At 42.6% G+C, this 19460-nt stretch overlaps 1 protein-coding gene across 1 annotated transcript in view; it reads left to right on the top strand.

The window, feature by feature from the left end:
- The window catches only part of FASN (fatty acid synthase), a 34361-nt gene that overhangs the window by 10981 nt on the left and 3920 nt on the right, over nt 1–19460 (top strand). The window contains exons 10-42 of the mRNA XM_015879647.3: nt 242–429; nt 1103–1292; nt 2129–2223; nt 2619–2753; nt 3047–3250; nt 3915–4030; nt 4478–4653; nt 4930–5121; nt 5396–5476; nt 5566–5751; nt 6000–6179; nt 6406–6609; nt 7330–7640; nt 7786–8175; nt 8681–8845; nt 9079–9197; nt 9303–9457; nt 9769–9972; nt 10869–11019; nt 11533–11711; nt 11944–12063; nt 12209–12331; nt 12911–13134; nt 13417–13615; nt 14596–14747; nt 15212–15303; nt 15455–15606; nt 15875–16114; nt 16883–17071; nt 17527–17754; nt 18197–18417; nt 18851–18949; nt 19072–19323. Coding sequence (XP_015735133.2) covers nt 242–429; nt 1103–1292; nt 2129–2223; nt 2619–2753; nt 3047–3250; nt 3915–4030; nt 4478–4653; nt 4930–5121; nt 5396–5476; nt 5566–5751; nt 6000–6179; nt 6406–6609; nt 7330–7640; nt 7786–8175; nt 8681–8845; nt 9079–9197; nt 9303–9457; nt 9769–9972; nt 10869–11019; nt 11533–11711; nt 11944–12063; nt 12209–12331; nt 12911–13134; nt 13417–13615; nt 14596–14747; nt 15212–15303; nt 15455–15606; nt 15875–16114; nt 16883–17071; nt 17527–17754; nt 18197–18417; nt 18851–18949; nt 19072–19323 — 5912 coding nt within the window. The remainder of the gene's footprint in view (nt 1–241; nt 430–1102; nt 1293–2128; nt 2224–2618; nt 2754–3046; nt 3251–3914; nt 4031–4477; nt 4654–4929; nt 5122–5395; nt 5477–5565; nt 5752–5999; nt 6180–6405; nt 6610–7329; nt 7641–7785; nt 8176–8680; nt 8846–9078; nt 9198–9302; nt 9458–9768; nt 9973–10868; nt 11020–11532; nt 11712–11943; nt 12064–12208; nt 12332–12910; nt 13135–13416; nt 13616–14595; nt 14748–15211; nt 15304–15454; nt 15607–15874; nt 16115–16882; nt 17072–17526; nt 17755–18196; nt 18418–18850; nt 18950–19071; nt 19324–19460) is intronic.

The following is a 19460-nucleotide window of genomic DNA, read 5'->3' on the forward strand; positions in this document are numbered from 1 at the left end:
ACACAGTCTTGTGATATGCGTAGGAGAATTGTGTTTCCTGTGTTTAGGCTAATGCTTCCAATCTGTCTTCTAATGACAGTGAAGTCCAGGAGAATGGAAAAGCATTGCTTAACTTAGAGGGTTTTAGAAACGTGCAGTGCTTTATTCCTAGGGTTATTTCACTGCCAAAGCAAGTGTGTGAGGTCCGCCCCATCTTATGGAGTGTTCCCAAAGCACACTTTCTTCATGTTTTATCCTGCAGGTATGGGAACACAATGGAAAGGTATGGGCCTGAGTCTTATGAAATTGGATCTGTTTCGCCAGTCTATACTGCGCTCAGATGAGGCTTTGAAGAGCACAGGACTGAAGGTCTCGGACCTGCTTCTGCGTGCAGATGAGAACACCTTTGATGACACTGTCCATGCATTTGTTGGACTAGCTGCTATACAGGTAAGACTGAAATGAGTGGTGGAAGGAGGGGGGTCATGGGCACCGGAGCACATTCTGCTCGCATGTCTGATCAGTAATGTTTTGTGCCACTTAATGGAGGTTTTGTGCACTCAGCAAATGGTAGATGCTTGCTGGAGATCTCAAGGAGAGTGAGTTGTGCCCTTCACAGTTTTGGGAGTTGCTGCTTGCAAGATGCTTGCAGGAATGTTGATGTAAATAGATCTGTGTGTGTGATAGGGGGTAGTTTCTCTAAGAGACTAAAGAATGTCTGAATTTCTGTGTAAATGTCTGTGCGAGGAGCAAGGTTCTATCAAATGCTTTCTAAAATTTGCTTTAAAAATGAGCTAAATGATGTTCGGTGAAGTCTCTTTAATTCTGGATGAGTGTCAAAGTGGGATTCATTGTCTTGTAGTAAACCAGGCGCAGAGCTTTTAAAGTGAACTGAAAAGCTGGGCTTGGCTCTTGCTTTGCATGAACATGCTCTTGGCAGCCTCCTGTTGTTTGAAATAGCTTCCTAGTGGAAAGGCCCAAACAATGAATCTTGAGATGCTTTGAAATTGAGGCTGGAGCTACTGCTGGGGGGGAGAGGAAGCAATGAGGCCAGGAAGAAAGTCTGTCCAGAGTCTGTATCCTTACACCTGCTTGGAATCACTAATTCTGCTTTTCCCTGCAGATTGCCCAAATCGATGTGCTGAAGGCTGCAGGTCTGCAACCTGATGGGATTTTGGGCCACTCAGTGGGAGAGCTAGCTTGTGGCTATGCAGATGATTCCTTAAGTCATGAAGAAGCCATTCTTGCTGCTTATTGGCGAGGCCGATGTGTGAAAGAGGCCAAATTGCCCCCGGGAGGGATGGCTGCTGTTGGTAAGTATACCCTTAGCTATTGCTTATACCTCCTGATGCTTAGAAAGAAGGTTTCTCCTGGCCAAACTGTATTCAGTGTTTCTGTAAATCTTACTGTTTGTTTGGGTCTTGAGCTTTGATCCCATCAGTTTGTCCTCTGTGGTTTTATGGTGACCCAAATGCTTAAAAATAAGATGGCTATTTGTATCATGAAAATAGGGAACAATAATGCTGCAGTAGCCAATTTAAAAACGGTAAAGCACCAGAGATGAAACTGTTGTAGGTCTAATGCAATGGATTTGTGTTACTTGTTGGAATCCTTGGTTTCTTATTTTAACTGATGCTATGAAGAACTTAGTATCTAACTCAGCTTTGTTTTGCTCAATATTAAATACATTTTATCACAGATCGTAGAGTGCTGCATGCAGGTTGTGTTTTTCACATTCAGACTTGAATTCAAGCTCCTGCTGTGACTTGTAACATATGGCCAGATCCTGCATATGTTAAGGTAGCTTAAGCCAGCTTAGAGCTGTTTGGCCACCACTTCTTCCAACTTCCCCAGCATTTCTGAGTGCATCCCATCAGGGTCTGTGGATCTGTATGCGAGTTTGCCTGGGTGGTCTCTATCTTGATTCTCCTTAACCAAAGAATGGCCCAAAGATTGTCCTCCTCTTCTTGTGTTCAATATCCCAGTGATAAAAAGTGTGTTAAAAGCCATAAGATTAATATCCTTTGCTTTTGCAGAGTCGCTTTTGGGTAGAAAGAGGATGTCTTGAGTTCAGTGCAGTTAGGATTGCCTCCTTTCATGAGGCTCACTGCTTAAAATCCTTGTTTTGACCTAAATTCCTCTTCTGTAGGTCTGACGTGGGAGGAATGTAAGCAGCGCTGCCCTCCAAATGTGGTACCAGCGTGTCACAACTCTGAGGATACTGTCACTGTTTCGGGGCCTCTGGTAAGCAAGGAACTGATACGGTGCATACCACACCTATGAGTGGGACCTTGGAAGTTCTAGCTTGGAGAAAACATGAAGCTGAGTTAAGGTTCAGCTGACTGGAAGGAGAAGCTGGTTTAAGGTGGTGGAGGGGACGTGGTGCTTAAACACTCCAAACTTCTCTGAAGGGATGTTACTGCTTCAGTAAGCTAGTAATTACAGATTGCTGAATATTCATATAGCCATGGGCATATAATGAGTGATGAGTGATGATGCGGAGAAGGACAATATCCTTATTACATATACAACCACCCTGGAGTGGCAAGTATTAAAGTGCGTACAGGGAGTACAGCCATTCAAACACACACCAGAAATCTTGTGAGCTGTTGGTTTTAGTTATCTTATTTTCTTCTTAGGATTCTGTGTCCGAGTTCGTAGCCAAACTGAAGAAAGATGGGGTCTTTGCAAAGGAAGTGCGCAGCGCTGGAGTTGCATTTCATTCCTATTACATGGCATCCATTGCACCAGCACTGCTCAGTGCACTGAGGAAGGTAATAACTGCTGAATCACAATGTGCTTATGGTGGGGTTACCTGCATTTCAGGGTTGGTTGCATTGAGTTAGGTGGGTTCCTTTCCTCAAGAGCTTAAGGAAAATTCTCAAAGAGCATCTGTGAGACCTAAGAATTGAAGTCTTGTCACCTTGAGCTGAAGGATGACTTCAGGAGTCAAGATAAGAAAAAAGTCCTAGAAGAGGGGAGTGAGGGCTGCTCACTCTTGCCTGTCTTACTATTGACTTGTGGCCTGTAACTCTTCCTCCTGTCTCTCTTCCTTATCTGTCTGCAGGTCATTCCACGCCCTAAACCTCGCTCAGCGCGGTGGATCAGTACATCTATCCCTGAATCTCAGTGGCAGAGTGATCTTGCTAAGAATTCTTCTGCAGAGTATCACGTGAACAACCTGGTGAATCCTGTGCTGTTCCATGAAGGCCTGAAGCATATTCCAGAGAATGCTGTTGTAGTGGAGATTGCTCCACATGCTCTTTTACAGGTACTGTATTTGATTATGTCAGTGTAGTACCGTATCAATACTGCTGCAAGGAAAGAGATGGGAGATATAAGAACTGGAGAATACTGTTTTGGTTTGGTTTTGTGGTTGATTGTATTTCCAGTTCTGAAAATATTCTTCCTTCTACCTTCCCCAGTTTTACAGGTTTTTGTTTAACAATAAATAAATGGATCCCAGCACACTCACACTCCCAGCCACGCACTCAATTTGTGGCCATCTTTTGTTGTTGTACATTTCAGATAGCTGATAGTTAGCTCTTCAGACTGCAGTAAGGAAAATGCATAGTTGTTTAGACTGAGTTAAGTGAGTGTATGTATAAAGCAGGGCAGAGGGGGAAAATTCAAGACTAACACGCTTTCTGTGTGGAATCTAAGTGGCAGTTTGTTTAGAAAGGAAAGGCTTATATATGATATTCATGACATTCTGCTAAATTACTTCCTTGTAAGACATGCAGTTTCTTGGGTGCCTGGAAGGGTATTGTGCTGTGCTGGATGTTCCCTGTTAACGTGTGCATATTCTAGCACCTGTTTCAGAGCTCTTACTGCAGGAATAGTGTGAGAAAGCAGTTTCTTCTTAGTGGAGGAGGGGGAAAATCAGAAACAAAGTAGTAATGCTTTCTGCTCGTGTCTGCTGAACTCTTAACCAGGCTATCTTGAGGAGAACTTTGAAGCCAACTTGCACTATTCTACCTTTGATGAAGAAGGACCACAAAAATAACTTGGAGTTCTTCCTAACACAGACTGGAAAGATTCATTTAACTGGGTAAGGATACTGAGGGAGCAGGGGTGAGTAGGGTATCAGAATTCAAGCCTACTCCTTAGCATATGTGTCCTCACAAATATTGAAATACTCCTTCAACAAACTTGAAGAAAAAACAGGTTTTACATAAGGCATAGATGTATTTTATATGCTCACTTAAGAAACATTGCCTTGGGTTAGAAACTGTTTGGGCTGGGTGGGTACCTTTCAAAGAGAAGTCCCATTCCAGAGGCCTGGAAACCTGGAACTGGCTCTTAGAAATAAACTTTGCATCTCGTAGACAGTTAGAATTACAAATCTGGCTGCAGTATTTGTTCTTGGAACCCATGGAGATGTCTCGGATGGGGAGCCCAAGAAGGAGTGCTGTCTGACATTTAAGCAACATGATCAGACTTCTTAAAATTCTTTTTTTTTTCCTTCCAACTTTCTTAATTCTTTTTGTCTTTGTAGGATAAACGTTCTTGGAAATAACTTGTTCCCACGTGTGGAATACCCTGTCCCTGTGGGAACACCCCTTATTTCTCCATGTATCAAATGGGACCACAGCCAGGACTGGGATGTTCCAAAAGCTGAAGACTTTCCCTCAGGTTCCAAAGGCTCCACATCTGCTTCAGTCTACAATATCGGTATGTTTATCTGTAGTAGTTCTTGTTTTTCCTGCTTTAATTCTGATAGGAAAAAAAAGATAGTGGCCTCAGGTTGTACCAGAAGAGGTTCAGTATTGGGTATTAGGAAAAAATTATTCTCAGTTTTAAGAGCTTAATGTTTTCAAGCAGGAATGTTTGGGAAACTACTAGGATCTCTTACAGAGGTTGAGTGGGAATGATCTCCTTGTTTGCATGGTATTTTATTTTTTGTTTTCAATGTTTTTTTTCTTCTGCTGTTTTTTTTTCTTCTCACAGATGTGAGTCCTGAATCTCCTGACCATTACTTGGTTGGTCATTGCATTGATGGCAGAGTCCTGTACCCAGCAACTGGGTACTTAGTGCTGGCTTGGCGAACTCTGGCACGATCTCTTGGCATGGTCATGGAGCAAACAGCTGTTATGTTTGAAGAAGTTACAATCCATCAAGCAACTATCCTTCCCAAAAAGGGTAAGTGAGAGGTGCTGACACAGCTGCAAAACTGGAATGAGAGGAATGTAAGGAAGTGCAAAAATGCAAAGAGAAAGTGAAGAGGAATATGGGGGAAGGAATAAAAGGGAGAGTGCTGCAATATGCCTTTATGAATTCACTTCTTTGTTTAGTAAAGTAGCACATCTTTTGGCCATCTCTATTCGTTGTTGTGTGGAATGAGTCTGGAAATGGTGCTGGATGATGGAGGAAACAAATGACCTCACAGTACCATCTTTCTCAATGTTTCTTGCAGGATCAACGCAGCTAGAAGTGCGACTCATGCCTGCTTCTCACAGCTTTGAAGTGTCAGGGAATGGGAATTTGGCTGTGAGTGGTAAGTGAAAGAAGTGTGTTCATGCCATGGACTGCTCAAATCCATTATGTATGGATGCTGATTCTTATTCTTGCCACTGTGCCCATCAGGGAAGATCTCCCTCTTGGAAAGCGATGCTCTGAAGAACTTTCATAACCAGCTGGCTGACTTCCAGAGTCAAGTAAACATGACTGAGAAGTCTGGCCTCTTGATGGAAGATGTTTACCAAGAGCTGCATCTTCGTGGATATAACTATGGACCAACTTTTCAGGGTGTTCTGGAATGCAACAGTGAAGGTAAAATTATTTTCTGTAGAAGAAAGATTGAACACAATTACTGTGTAGTGAGGAATATTTGGTCTTTTTTTATTCAGTCTGTATTAATCATCCACCTAACTATGCTTCATGGAGTGATTATTTCCTATGTAAACTTATTATTGGAGTTCACAGGGGATGCTGGTTGCATGCAGCAGGCTGTAGTTAAGCAGTAGCCTCCCACATCTACTGATGGATGAAGTCACAGGCTTTTCCTTTTTCTTCTGCAGGTAGTGCAGGGAAAATTCTGTGGAATGGAAACTGGGTAACCTTCCTTGACACCCTGCTACACTTGATAGTCTTAGCTGAGACTGGACGCAGTCTACGCTTGCCGACCAGGATTCGCTCAGTGTATATTGACCCTGTGCTTCATCAGGAGCAGGTGTACCAGTACCAGGACAACATAGAAGGTAGTGTCTTCTGTGCTTGGGCTCTTACTCATTGCTTCAAGTGCTGTGTGTGAATGTTTGACTTCCTGATTAAGTAGGATGAATTGTAGGAGCCCATCTTGTTCTCCAACCTTTTCTACAGATCCTTCTGTAACAGTCTGATGTAGCACCTGCTGTTTATATGATCACTTTGAATAACATTCTTAGAATGTTTGATGCGAACTTCCATTTATTTCCTGTCTTCCAGCTTTTGATGTTGTTGTTGACCGCTGTCTTGATAGCCTCAAAGCAGGAGGTGTTCAGATTAATGGACTTCATGCCTCGGTGGCACCACGGCGACAACAGGAGCGGATCCCTCCCACTCTGGAAAAATTCTCCTTTGTTCCCTATATGGAGAGTGACTGTTTGTCTTCCAGTACCCAGCTTCATGCCTACCTGGAGCACTGCAAAGGTAGGGTGGAGTTTGTTTTCACACTAAGGGAATCTTTCAGCCTGCCAGGTTTGAGTGAAGTTGTTCATACTGCTTCAGTACTTAGAACATATAAGAAATAGTGTTGGTCTCTGTACAAGACTTCATGAAGAGTCCTACCTCTGCATGCTTGCTAGAAACTTGAAAGCTGCTTCTGCCTCAGGTACCTCTAGAATGTGAGTAGGAGTAAAGTTGACACACATGGGCATCCACCCTTCTGTATCAGTCAGCATGTCAGATGGCAGAACCTTCCCTTCTGAAGTGTATCTTTGTCAAAGTATCTTTGTTGCTGATTTCATTCAAGATGAGTTGGTTTTTTTATATGTTTATAAAGCAAGAAATCATTTTCTGACTTCAGCATCTGTGGAAACTTAGTATATTCCTCCACAATTGCATAAAGCTCTCACCCATCAGAGACTTTCTGTTAGTTGCCATTTTTTAGCTGGAGCCTTTCTTTGGGTAGTTTTGGTGGTCTAGATTGCCTTGGCATTAGCCTGCTTGTCGGCGGGCTGTAGCTGCTGTGTGATCTGTGATTATGAGAAGGTGCAGAAGCATGCACTGTGTATTTGTGACCAGGCTGGTGATACAAGGTGCTGTGCCTTGTGCTGCTCATCAGCTGGTACAGCTAAAGTAGGGGGGGGCACTTGGTAACAGGAAAAGTATCTTCTGAAAATGTGATTCCTCTTTTATTCTATTCTTCAGGCCTGATTAAGAAATTACAAGCTAAGATGGCATTGCACGGTGTCAAACTAGTTATCCATGGCCTAGAGACCAAAGGGGCTGCTGTGGGGTCCCCAGCCACACAGAAGGGCCTTCAGCATATCCTTACTGAAATCTGTCGTCTGGAACTGAATGGGAACCTACATTCTGAGCTGGAGCAGATTGTGACTCAGGAGAAGATGCACCTCCAGGATGATCCCCTTCTCAATGGCTTGCTGGATTCTTCAGAGTTGAAGACTTGCCTGGATGTGGCAAAGGAGAACACAAACAGTCACAGGATGAAGATAGTGGAGGTTAGCTGAAAGCCTGGGATGGGACCACAGCTGATGTTTTCAGGCCTCCCAATAACCTAATATTACTTCTTTTGTTCCAATTATAATTCTGAACACTGTTCATTTTTAATCTTGATTTCCTTTCTCCCTCTCCTTTGTCTTATAGGCTCTGGCAGGAAGTGGGCGTCTGTTCTCTCGTGTGCAAAGTATACTGAATACTCAGCCCCTGTTGCAGCTGGACTACATTGCCACTGACTGCACCCCTGAAACTCTTTCAGCTAATGAAACAGAGCTACACGATGCTGGAATCTCCATTAGCCAGTGGGATCCCTCTAGCCTCCCCTCTGGGAATCTGACCAATGCTGACCTGGCAGTGTGCAACTGTTCAACAAGTGTTCTAGGGAACGCAGCTGAAATTATCTCTAACTTAGCAGCTGCAGTGAAGGAAGGAGGGTTTGTTTTGCTGCACACCCTTCTTAAAGAGGAAACTCTTGGAGAAATTGTCAGCTTTCTTACAAGTCCAGACCTACAGCAGAAGCAAAGCTTCCTGTCTCAGGTAAACAACCTGGAAGCTCAAATGTTTTCTCAGTGGTTAGACCGGAGTCTACTGCTTGTGTGCTTCATTGTGATAAACATTAAGATATTGCTTCATGTTGAGGTTCTCTGTAGAAATAAATATAAAAGGAATACATTCAAATACTGTGTAGGATACTACTGTATCCTGTATGGTTACTACTGTTTTTTGGTTGTCTGCTTGTTTGTCAGGCTAGTATCCTAGCAAGGGCTTTGGGATGATTGTACTACTGCATTCTAGGGATATTTTAGGGAGGAAGGATTAGTTTAGACTCAAAATAAAATAGTCTAATGTAAATCAAATACATATTTGTGCTGGGGCAGTACAAAGCTGATGCCAGGATGTCAGCAAATGGAAGAAGGTGATGGATGGGCTGTTGTTTGTGGTGAAGTAGGAGGCTCAGCATGGAGTACAGATAGTGGTTTGTAGTTATAGTGGATTTTGTTTTTTACTTTTCTGTTAATTGTGGTTGTACTTGATCTGACAGGCACAGTGGGAGGAGTTATTCAGCAAGGCCTCATTGAATCTGGTTGCAATGAAGAGATCTTTCTTTGGCTCAGTTATTTTCCTGTGTCGACGACAGTCCCCTGCCAAAACACCCATTTTTCTGCCAGTAGATGACACTCATTATAAGTGGGTTGATTCCTTAAAGGTGAGAATTCCTGGGTTTGGGATATTTGGCTTTCCAAATCTTTATACTTTCTTAATGAGATTTAATTAATCAGTGTTACAAGGATAGAGAAGGAGGTGGTGGGAGGGAAGGAAAAAAAAGCTTGTTTGTTCAGTTCTCGCTTGAAATACAACTTATTCATCTCTGCCTTGAGAATACAAGGGATGTTTCCTTTCTGTGGTTCCATGTAAAACAATCTGAAATTTGTCCCATAGGAGATCTTGGCCGACTCATCAGAGCAGCCTGTGTGGTTGACTGCCACCAATTGTGGGAACTCTGGCATTTTGGGTATGGTGAACTGCCTCCGCCTGGAATCAGAGGGACACAGGATCAGGTATGAAATTATGCCCACAAGTCACACTCGGAGACTGGATGCTTTTGGTAGATTCTTTTTAGGCTTGAAACAAAACAAACCAAAATGTCAACTTCTGCCCTCTAGGTGTGTGTTTGTTTCCAACTTGAATCCTTCATCAACTGTCCCATCCACTGGTCTTTCTTCCCTGGAGATGCAGAAGATCATTCAGAGAGATCTGGTGATGAATGTGTATCGTGATGGAAAGTGGGGCTCCTTCAGGCATCTCCCATTGCAGCAAGGTATCACTTTGGGGATTACTTACAGGGCCTAGAGGAACAGATTTTAAATATGAGTAGCTATTTTTTCGCGTTTTTAAACTAATAGTAATTAAAGGGTAACTTGAAATCTTTCTGTTCCAACTCAGACTGAACAATAGCATGTTCTGATACTGGGGGGAGGGTTAAAGTACTTAAAACATGGGTAGAGTTGTGGGGTAAGAATGGGATTTGTGGAGAGCAAATAGAGGAGAGGATAGCAGAAGGAGTTTTTGTTTTGGAAATTGTATGCCTGTATCAATGTGTGTAAAGTTCTTCTGTTCTTCCTTCTGCAGCTCAATCTCAGGAGCTGACAGAATACGCCTATGTCAATGTGTTGACTCGTGGAGATCTCTCTTCCCTTCGTTGGATTGTTTCCCCACTTCGACATTTCCAAACAACTAATCCAAATATTCAGCTCTGCAAAGTCTACTATGCATCTCTCAATTTCCGAGACATTATGCTGGCTACAGGAAAGCTTTCTCCAGATGCTATCCCTGGTGGGTTAAAATTGCATTGAAAGAATTCCTTCATATAACTTCAGTAATTCTGATTATGCACTGGCTAAAATATATATTGGGTTTTATTTAGCAAGAAAGTACATTTTAGGACAGAGAGTATATAGCCTTACTTCAGGACCATACATTAAAGACTTATAAATGCTACTTCAGTTATGGCCCCGCTTCTGACATGGTAGTCACTGAACATTTGCTGGGAAGAAACATTATTAACCTTATCGCATAGATATCAAGTGTGAGGTGAAATGTCTTGATAGAAATTCCATTGGTGGGCAGGATATGTGCTAAGCTGGAGCTAAGGAAGCTGGCAGCTACAGGACATGCTTTGCTTTTAGGGAAAGGAAGTGCAAAATGTAAGATCTCCCATGTACAAAATGGAGACTGTGATCTTGTAAGGATTTGTGTAATGTCTGTGAAAGCTCTATTTAAACAAAGAAAGTTAAACTTACACACGTTACTTGATTAGGACTGGATTTCCCTTTGACTGACATCAGGCTGTACTTAAAACAGGTGCTCACAGAAACAAAGGTTTTGCTGTAAAGCTCATTTCTGTCTTTGTCCTTTCTAGTTAATGCTTGTTTATTTCCAAAGAGGAACAGAATTGACTTTGGAATAGGATATTTCAATGAAGTTTCTCAGATGAAAGCTGGAGTCTAAAGCAGTGTTGTCAAGGGTAGAGAGTAAGAGATTTAGTCCTTTTTTGCTGGTGTTTTTAATGAGAAATAACTGTGGTGGCTAATGATCTGTGTACATAATAGACAAATCCTAGCTCCTTATCCGGGGTTCTAGGTTTCAGGGGCTGTTATTTTAGGAAACTCTTGACCAAAGGATTTTAGAAGAGAAGTTTGTCTTTGTAAAAGGCATCTACCTGCTTGTAGGTAACTGGACGTTGCAGCAGTGCATGCTGGGCATGGAGTTCTCAGGACGGGACCTGTCTGGAAGGCGAGTGATGGGATTGCTGCCAGCAAAAGGGCTGGCTACAGTGGTGGACTGTGACAAGAGGTTCCTATGGGAAGTGCCTGAAAACTGGTAGGTTATCTTCTATGTTCTGAATTAGGTATGTGGATGAGCTTTGCCTTGCTGCTTGAGGCTGATGACAACCCTGATCTGACGTGAAGGCTGCACAATGGGTTGATCTCACTCTGGGAAGTTATACAAGCTGTGGTCTCATGAGCAGCTGTGAGATCTGGCTCAATCATCTGATTGACTAAAGCACTGTTCTTTGTGTTGTTTTGTGCAATGGTTTGCACTGCTTTTTCCATCTATTTTTTGTGCTTTTGACTCTTTCTACTTCTGGATAAGTAAAGATTTTTGGTACTGGATGTGTTACTGATGAGTTGGTAAAATATTCCTGCAGAAGAAAAAGCTTTTAGCACTGTGTGGCCACTGTGGCAGTCAACTCTGTGATTGAGAACCATTTATACTTTTTGGTCCATCTTGGCAGATTAAACCTCTGTATTTGTGAAAAGCAAACTTCATCAAGGGAATCTGTTAAGTTTTCCAAGGCTAAAGATGTCTTCTCCCTTTTACTTTGTTTCTTAGGACTCTGGAAGAAGCAGCTTCAGTGCCTGTAGTTTATGCCACTGCTTATTATGCTTTGGTGGTTCGAGGTGGTATGAAGAAGGGGGAGAGTGTCCTCATTCACTCTGGCTCAGGAGGTGTGGGCCAAGCTGCCATTGCCATTGCTCTGAGCATGGGCTGCCGTGTTTTTGCTACTGTAGGTGAGTACTTGTAGGATCTAGTCTACAACTGTAAGACTTGATCTTTATTTCTGGTCATTCCTCTATCCTGTATGTGAGCACCTTTTGTTCTAAGGTTTGACACACTGAGAGCTTGAAATCTTTGAAGCAAATGGCTGCTTAGACTGCACATCTTTTCCGCTTGATTTTATCACTGAAGAATTAACATGAGAGTACTGCTGTCATTCAGTCGTCTTATGTCTTCCTCTTCCAGGCTCTGCTGAGAAACGTGAGTATCTCCAAGCAAGGTTCCCACAGCTGGATGCTAATAGCTTTGCCAGCTCCCGAAATACTACCTTTGAGCAACACATACTGCGAGCTACCAATGGGAAAGGTTAGTTTGGGGAATATTTTTCCTTCTTACTCAGCTGTATGATGTTATGTAGTTGTAATGCCTTAAGACAAAATAGCTTGATAGAAAATGGGTAGGCTCTCAGAAGAGTGAGTTTCTTAAATAGTTTCTTCTCCTTTCATTACAGGCGTCAACCTTGTGTTAAATTCCTTGGCAGAAGAGAAGCTCCAAGCTAGTTTGCGTTGTCTTTCTCAACATGGGCGCTTCTTGGAAATAGGCAAATTTGATCTGTCAAACAACAGCCAGCTTGGTAAGATGGGGCACAATTCATCATAATACAGACTAATCTTCAAATCAAGGAAAGCTTAGAGCTGGAACACTTGTAAAAGCTGTGTGTTAAATGCACCATTGCAAAATCTGTTTCACTTTTGTCACCGTTTGTGGAAGGGTTGGATGTAGCAAATGTTGACAGTCTCCCTTTTTATTGTAACTAAATAATAATAATCTAGCATCAGTAAAAGTTTCCCATGAAGAAGAGTTTGTGTAGAAGGACAGGATGTACGTGGGATTCTGGCTCTTCTGTCACCTCTGACTCAGCTGTCACTGTATTACATAACATCTTTTTTAATATCAAATAGATACCATGTCATAGCTTGTCCTGTTGACAAAGTTCTTGTAGGCGGAGTTTCTGTTAAATGAGTCTGCTTGTAAGAGAACAGCCTAATACAGCCTTTGGAGAGTGTATGCAAGAATGAGTTTGCTAGCAATCAATAACTGCTTTGCTCCTCAGTTTTATGCTGTTGACATACACACAAAATGTTTCTGAAAAAGATGGGTTCTGTCTTGAAATGGCAGCAGTGCCAGGTGGTAACGATGTTGCTTTTTCCAGGAATGGCTCTTTTCCTCAAGAATGTGGCGTTTCATGGAATCCTGCTGGATTCAATCTTTGAGGAAGGAAACCAAGAGTGGGAGGTGGTATCCAAGTTGTTGACAAAAGGCATCAAGGATGGTGTGGTAAAGCCTCTGAAAACCACAGTCTTCAATAAAGAGGAGGTAGAAGCTGCCTTCAGGTTCATGGCGCAAGGAAAACACATTGGCAAAGTTATGATCAAGGTAACAAGATAAGGATGTTGATTCCCTGATGCCTGTCATCCTCTGTAGGTGACAGTATTGGGTATTTTGATCCAGTTCAACTTGAAGTTGTGTAACAGCATGGGGTTATGGCTTTTGCTGCTGACACTGTGGCATGTATAGCACTGTCAGGTCTGTCACTCTGAATCCAAAAGCTTGATCCCCTATTGACTGGAGGAGCATAGTTGCATGTGGAAAGACATGTGTTTGTGCATCCAATTTTAATGTGCTTTTCAATGTTTTTTGTTTGTTTTGTTATGGAAGATCCAAGAAGAGGAGAAACAATATCCCTTAAGGTCTGAACCAGTAAAACTCTCTGCCATCTCCCGAACTTCCTGCCCACCTACCAAGTCTTACATCATCACAGGGGGCCTAGGAGGATTTGGGCTTGAGTTGGCACAGTGGCTAATTGAGAGAGGAGCACAGAAGCTTGTACTGACATCTCGCTCTGGCATACGAACTGGTGAGCAAAAACCACAGAGGGTGGGGAACACATTTTCCATTCAACTGACCTCAGTTTGCTGTTTCTCTCAATTTTTAAGTGTTTTATCAAAGAACAACATCTTCATAACCTCATAATGCCCTCCCTCGTGTATATTCTCTCACTTCAAACAAGCTGTGATTCATTTTGTTCTGAAGGATGAAGTATCTTTGAAGTCTGCCTCTTTTATCCATCTACTTCTTTCTTCTTTTTATTCTGCATCCTAAGTCTATCAAACCATGTTTGTCTCTTTCTCTCTTACCCAGGATTTTCTTCCTGCAGTCTTAATTTTCAGCTTTATTCCCTCTATGAAGTCTGTATCCAGTTACGTTACTGCTTTGTTCAGTGGCAGTAACTTTGCTAAAGATGCTCTTTCCCTTAAATTGAGTGTGGTTGCTCACTTTTGCTCCTTCAGGTAGCTCATATAAAAGGCCGTACCCTGCTATCTAATAACACCAGAAACTTTTTTACTCAGTTTTGAGTGGATAATTTGATTGCAATCTCAGTACTGGGATTCCTTATCAGTGTTGATCTTCAATGCTCCCTTGGGGAAATTCAGCCTTATCAAAATTTGGGTCTTTATGAATTTCTTTGTTCTTTTAGCAAGTTCACAACTTCTGCAAACATAGTTCAAATCTTTTTTATACTTCTCAAGTTCTGGTTGTCCCACTGTTGCCTGCTGTCTTGATCTAATCTTGCTGCTTTTTCCTGTCTTGGTAACTCATGTGCTCTCCCACCCTGTTTTCCTGAATCTCTTGTCTTTGTGATCTGTTTAGGGTACTCTAAAACTTGAGTGATTTCTTTCTACCATGCAGGTTTTGTTCGTTGTTCCTCTTGTAGCTGAACTGGGATTTGTTCAGCTATCCAGTCCCTGTCTTGTCTTTCTGACTACTGTAGGAGGTAGATTAATAAAAGCCAGATGGTTTGAGTGCTTCATCCTATGTCTATGTTTGTTTGTTAAGGCTACCAGGCTAAATGTGTCAGAGAATGGAAGGCACTGGGAATCCAAGTGTTGGTCTCTACCTGCGATGTTGGAACTCTAGAAGGAACGCAGCTTTTGATAGAAGAAGCTTTGAAGCTCGGACCAGTTGGGGGCATCTTTAATTTGGCTGTGGTAAGTGCCAATAAGGCTTAGAAACTTGCAAGAGACAGCAGACATTAAAGTGGCTTTTGCCACTTTTGTGCAGTTTTAGGTTCTGTCTCTGTTTCAAAGGGTGTTTTCCTTTGGCCTGAGGTAATGATTGAAGGCTTTTGGGTCTTAAGGCCCCTTAACCTGGGAAGCAGCAGTATGTGACCAGCCAGCTCAGTTTTGGGTTAAAGCGAATGTTACCTATGACCTCTAGGGACAAGAAGAACCCTATGTAAAGTGTACCAGTTGAAGACTGCAGTGGCAGCACTGAGAAGAGCAGACTTAGCAATAGATATATTGGCCTTCTTATATTTCATGACATCCAGGATACATCTGTGCTGTAAAACTAGAAAAATGAATTGTATAGTGATATCCTCTTGTATCTGTGAGAAATTTAAACATAAACTGAGATACTGATACCATTTCTTTGTTTTAAAACCATCTAATAGGTCCTTAAAGATGCCATGATTGAAAATCAGACCCCAGAATTATTCTGGGAGGTCAACAAGCCCAAGTATTCAGGCACCCTTCATTTGGACTGGTAAGTATCTGTGGAAAGGACAAATCTGTGCTGTGTTTATGATCACTGAGTTGACCAGACTTGAGTATTTCCGTCTCAGATTAGCTTTCCACAGCAACACGAGGTTTTCAGTTTTTCTGATGGGTTTCTTTGTCACCTGTTCTATTTCAAGGGTGACTCGTAAGAAGTGCCCAGACCTGGACTATTTTGTTGTGTTCTCCTCTGTAAGCTGTGGAAGAGGAAATGCTGGGCAAAGTAATTACGGCTTTGCTAATTCTGCCATGGAGCGTATCTGTGAGCAGCGGCATCATGATGGGCTCCCAGGTAAGATGACTTCATTTTCTGCACAGAAAAATCTTATCTTAGCAAAGATTCAGAGGAGAACCAGCTCACCAGGAATCCCTTTCTGTAGTGAAGACTGTTTCCTGTTGCCACTGTTAACCTAAATCATTCAGATGTGAAAGAAAACTGATAATTCTGTAAATAGTGCAAGAGAAATGCAGACTTTTGCTTAGCTGTTTTTAGCTCTCTTTTGTTACTATGTGCTTAAATTAGTTGCTAAGTGTGTTCTTCCTTGTGATTTCTCCTCCAGGCCTGGCAGTCCAGTGGGGAGCCATTGGTGATGTAGGCATCCTGAAGGCAATGGCAAACAAAGAGGTTGTGATTGGGGGAACCGTTCTCCAGCAAATCAGCTCATGCCTGGAGGTGCTCGATATGTTCCTGAATCAGCCTCATCCTGTCATGTCCAGTTTTGTCCTGGCAGAGAAGGTCTCTGTGAAAACTGAAGGAGGAAGTCAACGGGATCTTGTAGAAGCTGTTGCTCACATCCTTGGTAAATGCAAAGTCTAGTCATTGCATAGTTGGTGCTCATTTTTAGAAGGGGTCTTGCTGCAGTGTGCTCTGAGGGGAATAGTGTTTTCAACCTGTAGTGGGAGGAAAGTGAGGACTGATGTGCTGTACCTCAGCCTCTGATTGTTTCTAGAAGCATCCTTTGCCTTAGCAGTCATGGTCATACTGCTGGTATGATTATTTCCATAGAAGTTTGCATGAGAACCTGAGAACTGTGTGATAGGGTGACTGGAGGTCTGTCTGTTCCATTATTTTGTGTCCAGTAGTGACCAAAAGTTTGCTTCCCTCGTTGTGCCATGCTGCCAAGTAGGGGAGGACTGGGCAGCAGCCAGTGACATTTTGTCCTCTATCAGAGTGCCGGGTAGCTTGGGATGAGGTCTAGGAAAGGAACCTGCATCAGCCTAGAGTAATAAACCTTGTTATGTCCAGGGCTGTGCCTTCATTTACAGCCTCTGTAGGTGGAACTTCTTTAGCTGGATGTTCTGAACTTCTAGAACTGATGTGCCAGTGTTCACAACTACATAGCCATTTCTGATAGATTGCCTGTCAAAGTGGTGCACATTTAACATACAGTCTAAAATCAGACATGGATTGTAGAAGAGGTGATTTTTGAAAGCATTAGATGATCCTGAATAGTAAATTCTGCTCAGTAGCTGTGCTTTATTCATTTTTAAGAAAAAAGAGAAAAGCTGAGAGGATTGTTACAGAGATGTGGAGCTGAAAAGCCTTTTGTGTGCTGTATTTTCCTCAGGTGTTCGTGATGTGAGCAGTCTGAATGCTGAGAGCTCCTTAGCAGATTTGGGCCTGGATTCCTTGATGGGTGTGGAGGTGCGCCAGACACTGGAGAGAGACTACGACATTGTTATGACCATGAGAGAAATTCGGCTTCTTACAATCAACAAACTGCGTGAACTGTCCTCCAAGTCTGGGGCAGCAGAAGGTAGAGTGTCTGGATTAGGGCTGCTACCAGTGCCTGAGCTCTGAACTTGTTGCTTTCATCTCTGGTGACATAAGCCTTTATCAGATCATGGAATAGCGTCTGATTGTAGCTGATAGGCTTTTGTTATATGACAAACATTCTGCTAAAATATGGTGACATTTAAGTTAAGCCCATCAGTTCCAGAGAAGGAATATAAGAAAGGCTATAAAATCTGCCTGCATGAGTATTGTTACATAGCTGTGTGCAGGATGTGATTTGAGACCTTCTACTTGTCTGTGGAATAATGGCCATAATGTCATGTTTGCTGCAGCCAAAAGCATAGACAGTGCCTTGATTTAGTGAGCCAGCAGGCTAATCCAGAGCAGTTCTCAGCACTTCTTTGGGGGCTGTTGCTACATGACCAAGTCTCTGATCCTATATCTAACTGTGTTTGTCTGCTGTTCTTTTCTTCAAAGAGCTGAAGCCATCTCAAGTGTTGAAAACAGGCCCAGGTGAGCCTCCAAAACTGGATTTGAACAACTTGCTGGTGAATCCAGAAGGGCCAACGATCACCCGTCTCAATGAAGTCCAGAGCACTGAACGCCCTCTTTTCCTTGTTCACCCCATTGAGGGATCCATTGCAGTCTTCTACACTCTTGCCTCCAAACTTCATATGCCCTGCTATGGACTCCAGTGCACAAAAGGTATCTCACTTCAGCATCTTGAATTTGTAAATCTAACAGTCTGAAGTTTAGTTCCTATATAGAGAGAGTTTTGTTTCTAGACCTTTTAATACAGAGGACCAAACCATCAGTGCCTACAGCCCATTCAGTGTTGTGGCAAACAACCCCAGGTAATGAGAAGTGTTAGGTTAGACTGAAGAGCTTATGTATGGGAATATGGAACAGTTGGCTGTTGCATTGAGTAACTTTCAGCAGGTAAGCATTTGGGAGAGAATCAGCGCGTGGCCTTCTGAAAAGTGGAAGCAGAACTGTTACTTGTCTAAAACAAAAGTTGCTCTCAATTTAGAAGCTTACTTCTAAAACAACGTGGATGTTTCTGATAAAGCTGTTCTGAGTTCTTGAGGATGCAGTTGTCACTGTTAGTGTCTATTTCACCTGACTCTAAATTGCTTTTGTGTTCTAGCTGCTCCTTTGGACAGCATACAGAGCCTGGCATCCTATTACATTGACTGTATGAAGCAGATACAGCCTGAAGGACCTTATCGCATTGCTGGATACTCTTTTGGTGCCTGCGTAGCCTTTGAAATGTGCTCCCAGCTGCAAGCACAACAAAATGCTTCCCATGCACTCAACAGTTTATTCCTCTTTGATGGGTCTCATTCTTTTGTGGCAGCATACACTCAGGTAAGAAAACAATTTTCCACCTGGAGACTATTCAGGGAGAATGGAATGCTTACTGTGAGCTTATCCTTCTAGATATGAACCATCTAAAAAGCTGAGACTTTCCTTGTCAGGGAGATGGGACAGAGCTGTAGATAGTGGGTAGTTAAGGATTGCTTGAGGATTGGATGTATGGGGGGAGGGGGGGTGTTCTTTGTTAACTGGCTAGGGCTGGCCCACACTTTCTGCTCTTGCCATTGTGAGTAATAATATTGATGTCTTCTGGGAGACCTTTTGAGCCTGCAGAACAAGTTCCTAAAGTAGATGTGCTGGAAAACCCCCAACTTCCCCATCTTCTTTTCCAGTTCAAAGTCCTTTATTCTGGAATTGTTTTTGTTTAACACTCAGGCTCAGGTACATTCCTCTCACTGTAGTGTTTTACTTTTCTCTTTTTCAGAGCTACAGAGCAAAGCTGACCCAAGGAAATGAGGCTGCATTGGAGACAGAAGCGCTTTGTGCCTTTGTTCAGCAGTTTACAGGCATTGAATACAATAAGGTAATGCTTCTTTCTTATATTGCACAGGAAGGGTGTGGTTGTGGGTGGTAGTTTTCATGTGTTTAATGTAGATTAATTCCCAGATATTGAGACTAAAGGGGAATTCTTTTATATATTTTCAGTTGTTGGAGGTTCTTCTGCCCTTGAAAGATCTGGAGGCCCGTGTCAATGCTGCTGCAGACCTAATAACTCAGATTCATAAAAACATCAATCGTGAAGCACTCAGCTTTGCTGCTGCTTCCTTTTACCATAAGCTGAAGGCCGCTGACAAGTATATACCAGAATCCAAGTATCATGGGAACGTGACACTGATGCGGGCAAAGACTCACAATGAGTATGAAGAAGGTCTGGGTGGAGACTACAGACTCTCAGAGGTCAGTGTGAGAACTGCTGATGACTGATGAGGGTCCCCTGATTGGTGGGGGAATAAAAAGAAAAGCATGGGAACCGTTTTTAGGGAGAGAAGAATGAAGCAAGTTAAAGTAGTAACTGTTCTGCAGCTATGACACTG

Source organism: Coturnix japonica, chromosome 23, assembly GCF_054131305.1.
Source record: "Coturnix japonica strain WE chromosome 23, WE-NBRP24, whole genome shotgun sequence".
Classification (NCBI taxonomy): Eukaryota; Metazoa; Chordata; class Aves; order Galliformes; family Phasianidae; genus Coturnix; species Coturnix japonica.